At 37.3% G+C, this 19,230-nt stretch overlaps 1 protein-coding gene across 2 annotated transcripts in view; it reads left to right on the plus strand.

Annotated features, from left to right (window-relative positions):
- Positions 1–19,230, plus strand: part of ZRANB3 (zinc finger RANBP2-type containing 3) — a 162,721-nt gene that overhangs the window by 43,350 nt on the left and 100,141 nt on the right. For both annotated transcript variants that reach the window (XM_045575675.1, XM_036420869.2), the window contains exon 3: positions 10,584–10,602. In XM_045575675.1, the coding sequence (XP_045431631.1) occupies positions 10,584–10,602 (19 nt within the window). The remainder of the gene's footprint in view (positions 1–10,583; positions 10,603–19,230) is intronic.

Below are 19,230 nucleotides of genomic sequence, written 5' to 3' on the forward strand. Positions count from 1 at the left end.
AAGCTGACAGGTAGACATCTCCTGAGGGGTGCCAGACTGCGAGGAGTGCAGGCTGGGCTGAGGGACCCCTTGAGTGCACAAATTTTTATGCACCAAGCCTCTAGTTACTATATAGTTTAGAGTCAGTGGGTCTTAAGGCTACTGTAAAAAATAGCCATAGCCATTTCCTGGTATCCCCCAACCTTCTTCTCTACAGTTTTTAATTACTCAGATATCACTTTCAACTCTTTAGCTTTTCACACCATATATCTAAATAATGTGCTTATGACACAACTTTTCTCCCCTAGTTTTAGACATCTATTATGTTATTTTCATACTTTGTGCTAGGTACTGGTTGTCTTAATTCAATATAGAAACCTGTTCTCTTTAGTTGGGGAATTTTGAAATATTTGGTTGGTTGTGTGAAAAATGGTTCACCTGTCTGAATTCTAAATGACAGACTAGGAAACAGAAACATGGTGAAAATGAGACTCTAGTAACACTTGAGAGCGGGCACCCATTGTACAGGAACACAGACTTTGTCTAAAATATTTACCATCTCTGTCACTACACCACTGTTCTTCTTGCACAAAAACAGCCATTAAACAATATGCAAATGAATGAGCAGGAATATGTTCCAATAAAACATTATATTAGTTTTCCCCTTATCTATGGGAGATATGCTCAAGTGGATGCTTGAAACAATGGGTAGTACCAAATCCTATATACGCTATGTTTTTTCCGAAACATACATATCTATGGTAATATTAAATTTATAAATTAAGCACAGTAAAAGATTAATAACAAATAATAAGTAGAATAATTATAATAATATACTGTCATAATTATAACAACTCACAAAGTTATGTGAATTAGATCTTTCTCAAAATATGTTATTGTAACTTGCAGTTAATGGCTTGGTGTCACTTGTCTCGGGGGATTCCTTATTGAATTCTTCCTGTGGGCCAGTGATTTTTAACCTATTTTTATTTCATGGCACACCTACACTAATTACTAAAATTCTGCAGCACACAAGAATTTGACAAAAGAAATAGGTATAATTTTGATTCATTCACACCAGATGGTTATTGTTGTGTTGGTTGCTATCATTTTTTAAAATGTAGCAACAGATATAATCAGAAATTTGGAGCAAAGAAAAAAAGAGATTAAAATAGGGCAGTAGCTATAGAACATGTTGGAAATCTGAATAGTGAGCATGAGTCAACAATGAGAAAGAAAAAAATAAGAAAAATGACTAATAGAGAACTTAATGTGCTTCTATAATGTAGTAAGGGAAAATATGACTAATACAATTTCTCACTTCATAGAAATTTTACACCACATTTGAATGAAACTAACCTTGCTTTGTAGATGAAGGACTGCTCATAATCACAGTTATCCATGAAAATAAAAAGTCTTTTTCTCCTACTGAGAAATGGCAAATATAGTCTACATTATAGAGACTTTAACCTACAGCTAAAATGATAATTTCATTCACTATAGAACATCCATTTTATCTGCCAGACCTGGTTTGGTGTGTCAACAGCTATGCAATTCACCTGGCTTGGACAACCAGTTCAATTTTCCATTGTTGCAAAAATAAATGTTATTTGTTCCAAATTCATTAATTGCCTGAATTATAATTTATCCAGTATGGCTGCAGACATCAAAAAGCAGCTTTGCATTTCTCTGAACTATTTCCAAAACCTTGAGGCACCTTACATTAATCATCCACTTAGAATATCAAGGCATACATACTCCAGTGTGTTTGTAGCCATATCTTTGGATGCACATGCTCAGTGTTTGCTATTTTTAACCCAAATTGTCATACAGATAGACAAGAGAAAACTGAATATCAGTATACATTTCTGAGAATTATTGTACACACCAGCTAAATTTTAAATCCAAGAGTCTGAGAACTAAACAATTTGTATTTAACCTGAAGCTTTTCAATTTCTTTATATTAACTAGACCAACTTTTCTATATTTAACACCCATATCTCTTTTAAATAAATAATGTCTATAAAAGGAAAACAGCAAAAAATCTCCAAGAGAATATTTTTATTACACTGATAATTTAATGAGGTGACATGTATAACACAAACACTCTATTTGTGTTTTGAATCATAAGCACAGGATTTAGGATTTTGTACCTGAAAACAAGGTTGGCTTAACCTATCACATGCATGCTTCAACCTCCGAGGAGGGTTAAGTACCGCAGGAATAATACCTTTTTGGATATTTATATGTAATCTGACCATTAGCACTAATCAACCATTTGGCATATTAAATGATTCATGACTTACCATATCATATTACATACCACACCACTCATTAGTATGCTCTGCTAACTTAATGTTACTTTAATAAACTCTACCCACTCTCCCCTACAGACCAAGTCACAGGTACCACGGTTTCAGAGGACTAAGCTATAATATGTTTTCCTGACAAAACCTCTTAAAGTATTTCCCCTGTAATAGTAAAAATTCAACATGATAAAATGGCCTGTATTTAGGTTTAATATTATTTGTTTTTGGAATTGGGGATACATTCAGATGTATATGATTTAGAAGGTACAAAAGTGGGAAGTCTCCAATCTCTATTCCTCAAGTGTGTCCCAGACATTGGCTGTTCCGGAGGCAATAAAATTACCAATTCCTTGTGTGTAGCCTTCCACAAATATTCTCCGTAAGTACAAGTTACTACTATATATGTTACAAATAATAACATCAGATTTATACCTTTCGTGATCTTGTGTAAAATCCCCAAAATGCACCTTATAGCATTGTAACATGATACTAACATATAACATGAAAAATAAAAGGAAAAAATGGAGGTTGAAAATTAGAAAAAAAATCTTTGTTTCTCATTGCTTTGCAAATGACAAGTATGTGTAAACAGGAAGCCTTCAGCTTCAGCTCTTGTCTAGCTTGGCTTCTGCGAGGGCCTGGGGAAGAACAGCCACCTCCTGGAAAAGCCGTCCTCCGTCGGACTCCCAGCGGCTTCCAGCTCTCCTCGCTCCATCGCTGCCTCTTTTCCTGATGCATACTCCTCCGCCCATCCTTTTCAGTATTGTCTTCAGTCATTTTCTCTTCATAGTCCACCTAAATTTCTTTTTTAAGACTTTTGTTGTTGTTAATCCTCACCCAAGGATATTATTTTTTCTTTTTTATGAGAGATGGAAGGGAAAGAGAGAGAAACATTGATACATCGATAGGTTGCCTCCTGCATGTGGCCAGATTGAACCTGCAACCTAGGTACATGCCCTTGACCAGGAATTGAACCCGAGACCCTTCAGGGCACAAGCGGGTCGAAGCTATAGTAACTTAGACACACCAGCTAGGGCTCCACCTAAATTCCTAAACCTCTTGTCCATTTTCATAGTTTTAAGTACCATTCACATATAAGTCCTAAAGCTATACCTAAAGCTTTTAGCATATGTTCCAGCTCCACATTTATTTATTTATTTTTATTCTTTTAAAAATATTTATTCAGTGTATCCCCCTTTTTAAAAAAAACATATTTTATTGATTTTTTACAGCGAGGAAGGGAGAGGGATAGAGAGTTAGAAACATTGATGAGAGAGAATCATCGATCAGCTGCCTCTTGCAAACCTCCTACTGGGGATGTGCCTGCAACTCAGGTACATGCCCCTGACCAGAATCGAACCCGTGACATTTCAGTCTGTAGGCTGACACTCTATCCACTGAGCCAAACTGGTTTCGGATAACTCCACATTTAAAAACCTCTTTTTGGATATTGTTTTTTCTGAATATCCTGAAGTTACTATGTTATATGTTGCATGTTGATATTTGAAACTAAAGCTAATTAAGACCTAGATTTAAAAAATCTCTAAAGGGATTAATTAAACAATTGATTTGAGTATGTGATTCTTACCCTTGGGTCAGAAATTTATGTTAAAATAAAATCTACAAAACAACACTGTTGATTTTGGTTGCTTATCAATTCAGTCTACTGCATTTCCCTAAAAGTTTAATGTGCTGCTCTTATCTGCCAGCTTATAATTTAAAATATCCTAGACGTCTATATACAGCTTCTTAGTCTCATCTGATTTACTAGTATGAATTGACTAAGCTAAGCCAAGTAAGCTGAGCTGTGACCAAATGTGGTAAAAGAGTACATTACAAATGCAAATATACCATAAAAACTTCATTGTTGTTGCGATGCTAAAGATACATTCTGTTCAATAAAATACGAATAGCTATGCTCACTGCCAGTAAGTAAATACTGGCAATGGATGTGGGGGAGTTACAGAGGATAGTAGCTTAAATTTAGCAGTTATAAGCAAAAGGAAATGTGATTGACATTAAACACTGATTTTATAAACACTATTTCCATTAGGATGCAGTGCAGGAATAGAAATGCAACTAAAAAATGGCCTAATTACTAAAGGGAACTAATATATCACATTCTGTGTAACAAGAAGCCAGGAGTGGATGGTTCCTGGTGACTCGTTCAGTAGCCTCCTCATGTCCTCTTTCTACTCTGTCATCAGAAATAGTTCCGGACAACATATCCTCACTCAGCAATGTTCAGAAGCACATGGAAGATATACCTAGAAAATTCCAAAGTCTATAACATAGAAATAAGAGGAGAAAGACTTTGGTAAAGCAACCCACATTTGCTGCATATATTATGACTTTGGAAAACAAGTTACAATAACATTTAGTGTTTTACTTCAGTTCTTTTATCCATTATGAGACACACCAGTCACATACAGGAAGGACATAAAAGTCTATGATAATTTCCAAGTACGTAAGAGATGTGGGTTTTATAAACAAATCCTGTGTATGCCAAAATCCAGATGAAGTTTTTAAAAGAATTGCTTTTTTCCCCTCATGAGCTTGACAAAAAATTAAACTAGTCTCTAATTGCTAGATTATATCTTGAAAATATGCAGTCTGACCAACTGCAGTAGCACAAAATTACCTATAAGTTTTACTAATAAAGAGAAAAATAGAAAATATCCTCTACATCCTTCTAGATAGCTTAAAAAAAAAAGTCTATTTCACCTGTTTTGAGGGAATTTTTATTTTCAGGATGTATAATAATTCCCATTGGACCATTACATCCCATTAGCTTTTATGCAATTATTTATTCTTGTTTATAAAGCTGCAGGTCAAAAACATTGATTATTCCTATAGCAATTAGTAGAGAATTTTTAGGGCTTACTTAGACAGTAACATTCATTATAATATTTTGGAGTTACAAAAATATAGTTTATATAAAAAGCAACTAAGAAGTAAGTCAAGTTGCTCTAACTGGTTTGGCTCAGTGGATAAAGCGTCGACCTGTGGACTCAAGGGTCCCAGGTTCAATTCCGGTCAAGAGCATGTATGTACCTTGATTGTGGGCACATACCCAGTAGGGAGTGTGCAGGAGGCAGGGGATCGATGTTTCTAACTCTCTATCCCTCTCCCTTCCTCTCTGTAAAAAAACAATAATATATATATATATATATATATATATTTTTTAATTAAGTCAAATCTACTTGATCTAAAGTGATTTTATAATTAGTAAAAATTAGTACCAGTATTAAATTTGCTTTCTGAATAACAACATGTGCATCGCTCATACTTAAATATTGATGGGTAGGTGGAGGAATAAGTTAAATCATTTTATTACAAACAGAGCCTGCTATAAACCTTACTCCATCTTGTGGAGATGTGGAGGTGAATCAGGCCATATATAAAATTAGTCTTTTAATTTCAACGACCGCCAGGTACACGTTCATTTAGTCAATCACAAAATTTAACCTGGAGCACCAGGCATAGTGCTAGACCCTTAGTCTGAGCAAGAGAGAAACACATAAACAAGTAAGTGTACTAAACATCACTGACATTATGATAGAAGTCCTTTCAGGGCAAATGCTATAAGGCAGAAGAGGAAAGTAGTCACTTCTTTCCAAATGTGTAATAAAGGTCACAGGGAGAAAGACATGGTGAACATTAAACTAAGATATTGCCTGGATTCAGAATGCTGCCTCCTCACCTTCAAGCAGGTCCCCGTACCCCGGGTGATCATGACTCTCATTTCAAAGGAAGAAATTCCCTCTAATCCCTATTGTTTATTTAACATATTTTATACTAAATACAAACCCCAAACTAGATCCAACTCCCTTATACATATTGGTTTTAGGAAATTTTTATTTAGATGAAAACACATTTATAAAATTAAGAGTAAACCAAAAAAATGAAGACAATTCAATTTAACAATATTAATTTAATATGATGGATGATGTTTTGTGGAAACTAAATTGATGCTGTTGGGTTTTATGGTGAAAAGAAATAGCTCATGTCTATTTATCATTTATCCTGTATTTATCTTTTAATGAAAAGGAATTGAGTCCAGCTACACAGAATAAAAAATCAAATATTAATGGCTAAAATAGATATTCTGCCCTCGTTCCCGCAACAGGAAGTTTGGAGTTAGGTAGTCCAATATGTCCCAGTCACACCTCTGCAATCCTGGTGTCATTTCCTTTCTGGTAGGTCAAAAGTAGCTGTTCCAGTTCCAGGTTTGGCATCATCTTTTATGCCAGCAGAGAGGAAGAAGACAAAAGGGCACTTGCCAACTGAGTTGACTCTATTTTAACAAGATTTTTCAGAGCCACCACCACCCAGTGACCTCTACTGTCTTTTTGGCCACACACTGTGTCACATCCACACCTGGCTGAAATGGAACTTGGAAAATAGATCCCATCCTCAGGGTTGTATTATTGAGGGGAGAGGGGAGAAAAAGATTTGGGAAAGCAATATCAGGCTCTGCAAATTCCAAGGCCATTTTTAAGGAGGAGTGATTTAGAAACACAATAGCCACCTCTATCACATAAAGACCAATTCATCTGTGAGTTAAACTGTAACAGGTCTGTAACAATGGTTAAAAATTCTTTATTTCATATTGACTATCATGGTTACTGATAATGAGGTTTAACGTTTGGAGCTAAAAAAATCAGCTCCCTCAAGATCTTTCTACAGTTCTCTCTTATAACTTGTAAAAATCTGAATCCATTGGGTATTGCACAGTAAGAAGCATCTGGTGCGGGTGTGTAGGGGAGAACATATGCCTCATACAATTCTAAATGCTAAAGAGAGTATCCAATATACACCCACCTAATTTTAAAGTAGGTATTCAGATAATCCAGAATATTCCTGTTTGGGGTATTATATTCTAAATGAAAACTCAGCATCTAAAGAGAATTCTGACTCCCTTAAAACAAGAGTCTGCATAATACTCGCCATGGGCCAAGCCCAGCCTGTCATTTATTTTTGTAAATACATTAGTCCCCAACCTTTATCTGAGGCTCTGCTTTCCATAGTTTCAGTTACTGACAGTCAACTGCAGTTTGAAAATATCAAATAGAAAATTCCAGAAGTAAATTTTAAGTAGTGTGCCATTCTGAGTAGTGCGATGAAATCTCATGCCATCCTGGTCTATCCCTTCTGCCCTGTGCTTTGAGAGAGAATCCTTGTGCTTCACCTTCCAATCTACTTATTAGATGTCAGTAATGATCATCCTTTTAAGAAAATTCATCAACTTCTTTTAGTTTGATAATCATGGCTTCGAGTTTTAGGGTGTGTGTGTGTGTGTGTGTGTGTGTGTGTGTGTGTGTGTGTTGCATCAGGATTTCCATAAGTGCTCAGTTTTTGTGCCCATGTTTTTCTTTTCTAGCACTTCTTGTTCACAAGATAGGTATTCTGATAATTCACTCTTTTTAAAAATATATATATTCTATTGATTTTTTACAGAGAGTAAGGAAGAGGGATAGAGAGTTAGAAACGTCAATCAACTGCCTTCTGCACACCTCCCACTGGGGATGTGCCCGCAACCAAGGTACATGCCCTTGACCAGAATCAAACCTGGGACCTTTCAACCCGTAGGCAGATGCTCTATCCACTAAGCAAAACCAGCTAGGGCTGATAATTCACTCTTATTTTGCTGTTTCAAATGTTGGTGCCTTGATGAAACCAATGACATCATGAAATCAGTAGTAGAGCGTCGGTCTGCGGACTGAAAGGTCCCAGGTTCGATTCCGGTCAGGAGCATGTACGTTGGTTGCGGGCACATCCCCAGTAGGGGCTGTGCAAGAGGCAGCTGGTCGACGTTTCTCTCTCGTCGGCGTTTCTATCTCTCTCCCTTCCTCTCTGTAAAAAATCAATAAAATATATATATATTTAAAAATGTTGGTGCCTCTCACATGGGCAGTTATTTTTCTATGATGGTTCATTGGAAATCAGGTCTGGTTGCTGAACTATCTATCTTTAACAGTGGGAATCCCATAGTTTGGTAAAGGAATAGTGTTGGGGTTCAGTTGGCACGCCCCATGGGGGCCCATTGGGGCCGGGCCAGTGGGGGGAAGGGGATTCAGGAGGTTGGCCACCAGCAACACCCCCAATTCGGGGTGTAGGAGCCCATCGGTGGTGGGGCAGGCCAGGGGGAGGGGCTGCGGCAGTTGAGGGGCCAATCGGGGCCCACATTGGGCCAGTTGGCTGCTGTAGTAGCCTCATAGCGATGACCAATCATGCTGGTTGTTCTGTTCCAGTCACTTGGCCTTTATATACTAGTATATATAATAGATAAGCCACAGCAGTCTTTTTAAAAAGGTAATATGTTTCTTCTTTCCAACGGATTCAAAGAAAATCCAAATTCTATGCTGTTGCTTATAAGGTTCTTAAGGGTCAAGAGCCTAACTGCCTTCCAACATTATAATTACTATTAGTATAGCAGTAGTAGTACTGTTTTCTTCTCACTGTACTTCACTCACATTACCTTCCTTGTCCTTTTAAACTGTAATATAACTATCCTATCTCAGGATCTTTGGTTTTGCTGATCACTTTGTTGAGAAGATTCTGCTCCAGATTTTCTCATAATTCCCTTTCTCATTAAATTTATGACTTGCTCAAATCTGTCCATCTTGCCTAACATGAAGACTGTTCCTGACCACTTTGTGAAATATATTCCTTATTCTGCCTTACCTTGTTTTAGTACTTTTTAATAGAACTTATCACCACTGGAATTGCATGCTTGTGTATTATCTTCTTTCAGGCAACCTCTAAGAGGGAACAACTTTAATTCACTGCTACATCTCTAGCACTTAGAATAGTGCTGGACACATAGTAGATGCTCAACAAATAATACACACTTAAAATGACATCTTCACCAAATTTGAGTTGGATTTTAAAATGAAAAAGTAGGCAAACACATGAATTTTCCTGGGAAGTATTGCTTTTTTCATTTCTACTTTTTAGGCTTGTGTGTAAAAAATGTAATAAACTTTATATTCATGCATATGCTTTAATTTCAGTTAAAATATTTTTATCTTATTTTCTCATAAAAATACTTATTAGGTAACCTGACATGTTTTTTTCTTTTTAAGGACAAAATTCCGTTTTACTGTAACTTATTCCTTGATAATATACTTATTAAATTCTTTTTTTAAAAATATATTTTTATTGATTTTTTACAGAGAGGAAGGGAGAGAGATAAAGAGCTAGAAACATCGATGAGAGAGAAACACCAACCAGCTGCCTCTTGCACACCCCCTACTGGGGATGTGCCCGCAACCAAGGTACATGCCCTCAACCGGAATCGAACCCGGGACCTTTCAGTCCGCAGGCCAACGCTCTATCCACTGAGCCAAACCGGTCCCGGCATACCTGTTATTCTTGATTTTTGCTCTTCGCTTTTTCTTTTACTCAGGACCTCTGTTTATGACCTCAATTTCTAGTGGACAGAATTTACTCCTATCCTATATAATAAAGATCTAATATGCAAGTGGTCATCATGTCCTTGCATCCTCACTCTGGGGCTAAGGGGCCTGAGGCCAGGTCCCCCCACCCTGGCGCCTGGCCGGGAGACCTGAGGCTGTGCCCCCTCGCCCTGCAGGGCTTGATGGGAGTGGGGGTGGGGGTGGGGGACAGACACTGGCTGGGTCTGGGTCTCGTGTGATTTCGAGGCATGGGTGCACGGGGACTTGATTCTGGGTCCCGCGGCATGCCCCTGACACTGACAGGAGGGAGATTTTCTAATACATTTTACTAATTTTCTTTCATCTCTGATACTTCTATTATAGAGAAAGGGCAAATAACAATATTAAAATATTTCCTCTAATCCCTTTTAATGTGAACGAATTTCATGCACTGGGCACTAGTGTACTATAAATAATTATATGTATACTGAGATATGGTTGACTTTTATTTTCTTGTACTTTAATACAGTATTCTTATGTCCAGGGTAGACCATTTTAAAGTTTGATGGTAAGGATGACGGAACTCATTGGTACAGTCACTTGCCATTTTGCTCACATTTCTGAAGGGTCCCTGTAGCTGTTTCCATGGTGGGCAGTGGCAAACAGTGTGGCTGAGGCTGTGACACCCCCACATAGCCATATGCCATTGGCAGCCGGAGAGTCTCATCATGTCAGCGCTGGCCCCTGTTTCCATGCACACATACAGACGCCTGTCTCTGGCATAGTACTTTATCATCTATAAACTATTTTGTGGCAAGCTACTTAATCAGAACTTTTAAATGGTTGACTTTGATAATTAAGAAATTAATTTCGTTTTCTTTTTCTTTTTTTCCAGGTGCATGGTGGCTGATGAAGTAAGTGTTTTCATGACTTTTATGTCTTTTATTAAATTTCACAACCAATTTTTATGTCTACTGTTTACTATACACTCTCTGACTCTCCATATGACTATATTTCTATAGATGAAGAAAAGGAGAGGGGAGACAGAAGAAGGTGGGGAGGGGTGCAGCCAGGAGAATAACAGTAATATCCCTGGCCAGCGTAACTAGGTTGGAGCCTTGTACATATGCCTAAAGGTTGCAGGTTATATTCTGGGGCTCGGCACATACCTAGGCTGCAGGTTCCATTCTCACATTGAATGGAAGACAACTCATCAGTGTTCTCTCTCACATTGATGTCTCTCTCTCTCTCTCTCTCTCTCTCTCTCTCTCTCTCTCTCTCTCTCTCTCTCTTCCTCCCTCTCTACCCCCACCTCTATTTTTCCCCTTGCTGTAAAATCAATAAGCATATCCTTGGGTGAGGATTTTAAAAAAAGAATGAGAATAAATATGTGTGTGTGCAAGTGTATGTAAGCCGTGCACTTGGAACATGTTATTAATATTAGTGATCCAAAATTCTATATGGTTATCCAAAGAAACATGAGTGTGCTTTGAAATGCAGTACCAAATGAAACAACTCTTTTCTACTTGTCATAATATTGCTTGCTTAGAAGCTAAACTTGGAAGATTTTGCTCTAAAGATTAATTGTTTCATATAAAACTTAATGTTAAAATAGTATTTATTATCACTAAACAATATGATACATTTAGTGGCATGTACTTGTATATATTCATACTCATATTATCTCATTGAAATGAAAATTCTTGTTATATAAACTATGATACTCTTTTTTTTTTTAAAATATATTTTATTGATTTTGTACAGAGAGGAAGGGAGAGAGAGAGTTAGAAACATTGATGAGAGAGAGTCATCAATCAGCTGCCTCTTGCACACCCCCCACTGGGGATATACCCGCAACCAAGGTACATGCCCTTGACCGGAATCGAACCCGGGACCTTTCAGTCCCCAAGCCGACGCTCTATCCATTGAGCCAAACCGGTCCCGGCAAAACTATGATACTCTTTACCTTCATTCTCAGAGTAATATCCTATCTAATAAAAGAGGAATATGCAAATTGGCCATCAATCCATCATATAAGATGGCTGCCCCCATATAGTCAAAGATGGCTGCCTCCATGTGGATACAAGATGGCCAACACAAGATGACCAGCAGGAGATGGCAGTTAGGGGTGACCAGGCCAGTAGATGAGGACAGTTGGGGGTGACCAGGCCGGCAGAATAAGAAAGTTGGGGGGGACCAGGCCTGCAGGGGAGGGCAGGTAGGAGTGACTAGGTCAGCAGGGGAGGACAGTTGTATGGGACCAGGCCTGCAGGGGAGACTAGTTAGGGGCAACCAGGCTGGCAGGGGAGTAGTTAGGGGGGTTAGGCTGACAGGCAGAAGCAGTTAGGGGCAATCAGGCAGACAGGCAAGTGGTTGGGAGCCAGCAGTCCAGGAGTATGAGAGGGATGTCCAGATTGGAGGAGGTTCAGGATGGGCTAAAGGTCCCCCCCTCATGCATGAATTTTATGCACCGGGCCTCTAGTCTTTATATATAAAAGGCTTAGTGTCCCTCTGTCTGACTAGTAGCTATGATGTGCCCTGACCACTAGGGGGCAGACTCTCAACGCAGGAGCTGCCATGGAGCTGCACTGGCCATCTATAAATAAATGGCACCAGAGACCTGGTGCCAACAAACCAACACTTGGCTTCCCCCATATGTGACACAGGCCCTGCCACCATCTGTGCCGGACCAGCTCAGCCAAGGGTTCAGCGATCCTGAGGAGGGCAGTGAAGGTTTGAAGAAAAGATAGACAAAAAGCATAAGTTGGCTCTAGTGGATCTCCTGTGTCTGGCTAAGAGAAAGATCCAGATAGCAAGATGAGCCTTTATTTTATAGCCAGAGATAAACAAGGTAGTGGTCACCATAGTTACAATGTTCTTGTGAGTTTCACTTTTTTTTGGCAGTACTTGCTGCACCCCCCATAGCCCATTAGCACCCAGGAATGATCTAGGGCAGTGTTTCCCAACCTTCTCTCATGATGAGAATCACCTGGTGGAGTTGTTAAAACACAGATTCCCGGATCCCAACTAAGAAGTGCTAAACTAGAATTTTTGGGAACATATAGGTAAAATTGTATACTTAACTAGTGCTCTAAGACAGATTTTATATACAGAGCACTAAGTTAGGTATGCAATTTTACCTATGTTTTAACAACTCCACCAGGTGATTCTCTCATCATGAGAGAAGGTTGGGAAACACTGATCTAGGGAACGTCATAAGGGCTGTGCCCTCTAAGCTGGAACTTGTTTGTGGCTTTGCCAACAAGTCAGTCCGAAGCTTAATCCTATAGCCGCTCCCTACAACCTCCCAGGAGCGACAGCCCACCAAATTGCAGCCAATGCTGCCAAGACCCTATGGTTCAAAATGCGGCCCACAGCCCAGCCCAGTCTGGAAACGGTGGCTGAGGGCGCCGGGTAATAATTTCAGATAGCAACCCCAGTTTCCTCTTCCTAGCTACTAGCCTCCTTAGAGTTTCTAAAGCCCCAGAACCTAACTTGCTTTATAGCCAGGTGCAAACATTTTACAATTTAACCAAATGTTTGTGACATGTTTTCCTGTGCCTCATCTCATTTGATTCTCACAGAAGTCCTGGAGTAGGTAGATAGGAGACTTGGTAGAATCCTATTTTCTTTTCATTAGCAAGATATGAATAGTGATATTAAAATATTTCTTCTAATTAATTTCCTTTCAATGTGCATGGGTCCATGCGTCAGAACACTAGTAAATCAATAAAGTTCTAATTTTACCATCAGTTTGAGAAATGTGCTGCTCTTTTCATGATACCTTTAAAGTATATGACAGCAAAACAATATCACTTAAAAACAATACAAAAAGAGAAAATGACTACTGAATTTTTTAAAAATATAGGTGGAACCATAAAAGATTTTATCAATTAACTGTCTTTTCATTTTGGTTACATATAGACTCACCAATTCTTTGTCTTCATAGTCTCTTCTTTAGGGGGAAAAAAAAAAAAAAAGGTTACGATGTGAAAGGGCGTCTTGGTTCATGCTGATATTTACCTAAGGTTTTAGTTTGAATTTGTTAAAACTAGAAATTCGTTGAAACTAGATGTTATAGTTAGAAACATAGTCATTGTCCTTGAAGGACTTTAACAATACAATTGAAGAGATAGAACAGACATTTGGGAAATGACAGAAATTCCCATTTTGGAACAGAATGAATTCCATAAGGCTCTTAATAAAATAATAAATTTGAGAACCTAAAAATAACTGAAAAAGGCATATGTTTTACTCCCTGAATATGTTTGCACCCAATAGGAATGTATACTCATCACCCAAAATCTCAAAATTAGGCATAACCATTCTATAAACATCTATAAAAATATACTTATGGTAATTTATAGATGTGTATATTTATAATTTTTGTAACAGAACAGTTTTATATTTACAGAAAATATATTATAAAAGGTAACGCCATCTTAATAGTCTCTACAAGCAACTTTTGGGGAAAGTCAGCAGCTATGGCATATCATTGCTACCTTGTTCTTCATTTTGATATCTTAGAGCAGGGGTAGGGACATCTGGTCTGCAGGCCATATAAGTCCTTAGAAATCATTTGGTCTGGCCCTGCCAAGGCATTAGTAGGAACAAGTTAAATGTTTAACCAAATATAGCAGGTTAATTTTTAAGTTGATAATTTTGTTTGGCCCTCAAATGATGTTATAACCAACCAGTGACCCTTAGCAAAAAAAAAAAAAAAAAAAAAAAGGTTCCTCACTCCTGTTTTTGTGATGTGATTAGGCCTTAAATCTATGGAATTTTTTATGGATTGAAATAAACACTTAATCATTACCTTAACTCTTCTATTTTCTAACAAACTTGTATCTTCTCCTCAGTTAACATTAGACTGAGGATTATGGAGAGTTCATGATGAACCCTTAGCTAGCAAGAGTGTTTTCATTATATCAATTGCTTTTCTTCAGTTTTTGTTATTTACAGTCACATAGTACTTGTCACATGTTGAGTGATTTGTGATCCTTTCAAAACTTTTCTTATTTTTTAATTTAATAAACTTAAAAAGAACCATTTAATATTTCTTTAATACTTAAAAAACAATTCTCTATGTTTGTGTCCATCATAATTCTCTATTTTCATCAAGCATTTTTAAAGACTCATTCTCTTACACCTATTTGAATTTATGTGGCTTATTTTATGAAATCCTGTTAATAAAGAACAAAATCCTCAACTTTACAAATGAATACAAAATCAGGCTACAGAAATAAACAGTATCATGTACAAGTCTGAGATCTCCATCCACAATCACTGATATCCTCTGGTAGTGGTAGAGTTAAAATGCCATTTTTATGAAATCTTTACTGAGCTAGTGTGGCTAAAAGTTAGTTAGTAAATTAAAAGTATTGAAGTGGAAAGAACTTGTATGTATGTAAATTATATGAACTCTGGTTTGACCTTCATTCTGTTTCCTAATTCTGTTCTCTTTCTCTTGCTCTTATCACAAAATTGTGGTGAAGTCAGAGAAGGAAATGCAGTTCATAATTTGAAGGTCAAACACCTTTTGATTTTCATATTAAAAAATATAGTTTGATATGATGACTATTTGACTCATCAAGTAGCTAAAAGCCTTAGGAGAGCAATTTTACCTCTCTTGTTATTGAACTTCCTTTTTTAGATGCTTGAATACCCACTTGGAGAATTGTGTAATTTAGCTGTCTGCTGTGATGTTTCCTCCTAGCTTTGAAAACAAATGGCTTCCTTCACTGGTATTACTCCCCCTTCTTCTAGTATTTTCCACTATTATCTCTTTTTAATGTATCCAATCTTTATGGAATTATGTAATCTGTTGTGTATAAGGTAATCATTTACTTTAATTAGAATGATGATTTAAGTGCTGTTTAATTGTCTAAGTGTGTGATCAGTTATAAAATGATGCTTCAAATAACCAACAGAGCTGTAACTTTTAATAAAATTAACTTTGCAACATGGATTGATGTTTTTTTAAGCCTCACTGAAGGATATGTTTGTTGATTTTAGAGAGAGAAAAACATCGATGTGAGAGAAACATTGATCAGTTGCCTCTCATACATGCCCCTGTGGGACTATGGAACCCTGACTTGAATGGAACAGGCAACCTTTTTGGTGTAGGGGATGACACTTCAACCACCGGGCTCCTGGCCAGATCTAGCTTAAACTGCTTTAATTACTTCTTTTCTCCCCCTCTTGGTTTAATATAATTGTTTCAAGGGCTATGTAGTGAATGTACAGAAACTTGTGAATTCATATTCCTAGATGATGGACTTCACACCATAGTCTGTAGTCAGGCTGTTGCACTATTATCTTAATAGCTTTCAATAATTACTTTGAATCACTGTGTGTTTGTTTTGTTGTTCTCCAGTTGAAAATTATTGAAAATGCTTATTCATAAAGGATTTTTAAATGTGAAAAATAATTTTATATTGCCCTTGACCTGCTTGGCTCAGTGTCGGCCTGCAGATTGAAGGGTCCCAGGTTCGATTCTGGTCAAGGGCATGTACCTTGGTTGCAGGTACATCCCCAGTAGGGGATATGTAGGAGGCAGCTGATGGATGTTTCTCTATCATTGATGTTTCTAACTCTCTATCCCTCTTCCTTCTTCTCTGTAAAAAATCAATAAAATATATTTTTAAAAATAATAATTTCATATTAACACAAACCAGGTAATTTAATTGGATATACATGGGAGAAAATATTAAAACTACACATTTCCTACCGTATTTGTCAAGTGTTGAAGGCTATTATTCTTTATAGAAACTTAGTACTCAGAAAATTTTGTGATGTTAGTTTCTACTTAACGAAATGGGATTACCATCTTGTATTTACATCAATAGCCTAATAGTGTGTCATAATGGACAAAACTTCATTAGTACATGGATTCTATATTTTCTTGTGTATAGTATCTATTATCACAGTCAGAAAATTCCTACTTTTCTTTTATGTAACATTTTTTGCTAGTGCTTTACTTTAACCCCCCTCCCAAAATACACATACACACACACACACACACACAAAAAAAATTTTAAGTTTTTTTCCTGATACTTAAGAAAACATTTGGGGGGTGGGCAGAATGGGATATCAAATAAAGCATTGTTTCCCTTCCTTTTTCAAAAGAAAGGGAAACCTTTTGTCAAGGCCAAGTTACTTGGTTTGGCTTCTTTTGTGGTTATTTTGTGCCATATAAATAGGTAAATATTTGGGAGAAAGGCCCTATACTCATCATTCTGGATGCTTTTCTTTGGTCAGAGTGTTTTTCTGGAAGGGGAGTTTGGATGGGAGAGGTGGTGGGGCCTGCGCAGTGCTGGCAGAGCATGTCTGCAGGCTGACGTCAGCTTTGAAAAACCTTGTCAGTTTCTCTGCAGGCAGACAAGTGTAGGTTCTAGAAACATTGGAGAACCCTTGGGAAGGTTATTTCTGCACCGCAGACCTTAGGATTGATAGTGTGATACAGACTTTGCCAACATTAATTTACAGCTTTGAGGACTAAGAAATTAAACTAAACATGAATAATTTTAGTTTTCATTTTATATAAGCCTACTCTGGTTTGACAAAGTAAGCTGAAATGGAAATTTTTATTCCATTTGCTTTTACAAATCCTACTTTTCCTTTACCAGACCAAGTTGAATTGAACATATCCTCCTTTGAGCTCTTTCTCTTTAGAATTCATAACCCTTCTTGGTTGTTAGTATATTTTTGTCGAATGAATTAAATTATTAAATTCTTAATAATTAACACATATATATCAAGTTCTAGTCTAGTTCTTCACATGTATTAATTTATCTCATGCTCACAATTCTATGGAGTATTATTATTATTATTATTATTACTATGTTGCATGTGAGAAAGCTGAGGCACAGGGAGGTCAAGTAAATTGCCCAAGATTATATATACAGCAAGAATATGCTAGAAGCTAATATGAACCTGAAATAATCCAGTTCCCAAGGCTCTCTATCTATTACTGTTCTATACAAGGTTTCCAGGTACCAGACTTGCTATATTTTGAAGCAGGATTTTTGGGCACAGAAGAATCTGCAGGACACAGTGTACAAATGAATGAAGCTGAATGTTAGAATGAAGGTGATAGCATTAAAATTTTGTGCTGGTGAGACTATCTGTCCTCCTTTAAATCAGTATCATTTGCCTGCTTCCTTCCTTTCCTTATTTCTAAGGCCCGCTTTGTTAGTTTTTGGGTATCCTTTCTTAAAAATAAATTTTAAATTTTATCATGATTTTACAGAATTTTGTGAAGATTGTACAAAGTTCTCATATACTCTATATCCAGTCCCCTATTGTTAATATCCTAGATTAGTATGGTCTATATTGCCTCAATTAAAGAACCAATATTCATATGTTGTTAACTAAAGACTCATCTTTTTTCTCATGTCCTTTTTCCATTCCAGATACCATTCAGGATGCACATTAATTTAGTAGTCTTTTCCATTTAGGCTGCTGTTGGATATGACAGTTGCTCAGACTTCCCTTGTTTTTGAAAATCTTTACAGTTTTGAGAATTAATAGTTCAGTATTTTATAGAATATCCCTTAATCAGGATTTGTCTGATGTCTTCAACAGACACATGTGTCAAACACAAGGCCCGCGGGCCAAATCCGTCCCACCAGGCCTTGCAATGTGGCCCGCACCGCGCTGTCATCACTGCACTCCGCAGCGTTTCCATCACAATGACAGTTTATGACTGTTCAGTAAACCATTCGGCCCGCGATTTAGGCTGGATTTTAGATTTTGGCCCCTTCTCTGATTGAGTTCGACACCCCTAGCTAAGGTATATAGTTTGGGGAGGGGGAGGATCACGGAAGTAGTGTTATTGTCATATCATATCAAGCACATACAATTAACATGATTTATCACTGTTGATATTGACCTTGATCCCCTGCTTGTCAGGTTTCTCCACTGTAAATGAAGTTTTCTTTTCTCCTTTCCCATATTGTATTTTTTAAAGAAAGTAGCTATATGTAGCCCATGTTTCAGGAATGGGGAATTACAGACCACTTCCTTAAAGGTGGAGTACATACATAAATTGTTTGGAATCCATTCATTTACTTTATTATATATATCAGTATAGACTCATAGATGTTCATTTTATACCTTGGGTTATTATCTAATACTGCTTTTTATGTTTTTGCTTGAATTGTTCCAAGTTTGATCATTGGGAGCTCTTTAAATTCACTTCTGTGTCCCTTTGACATAACCTCTGCATTGTGGGTGTTTTGTTTGGGATTTGGGGTGTTTTGTTGTTGTTTATTTGTTTTTGTTTTTTAGCATTTCTTCTTTCTGGCAGTACAAGATTTTCCAGGCTCATATTTCCTGAGCCAGTCATTTCTCCAAGAATCTCTGTTCCTTTTTTTTTTTTTTTTTAATATATTTTATTAATTCTTTACAGAGAGGAAGGGAGAGGGATAAAGAGCTAGAAACATCGATGAGAGAAAAACATCGACCAGCTGCCTCCTGCACACCCTCCAGCGGGGACGTGCTCACAACTACTGCACATGCCTTTGACCGGAATCAAACCG

This window comes from Pipistrellus kuhlii, unplaced genomic scaffold (genome assembly GCF_014108245.1).
Source record: "Pipistrellus kuhlii isolate mPipKuh1 unplaced genomic scaffold, mPipKuh1.p scaffold_m20_p_7, whole genome shotgun sequence".
NCBI lineage: Eukaryota > Metazoa > Chordata > Mammalia > Chiroptera > Vespertilionidae > Pipistrellus > Pipistrellus kuhlii.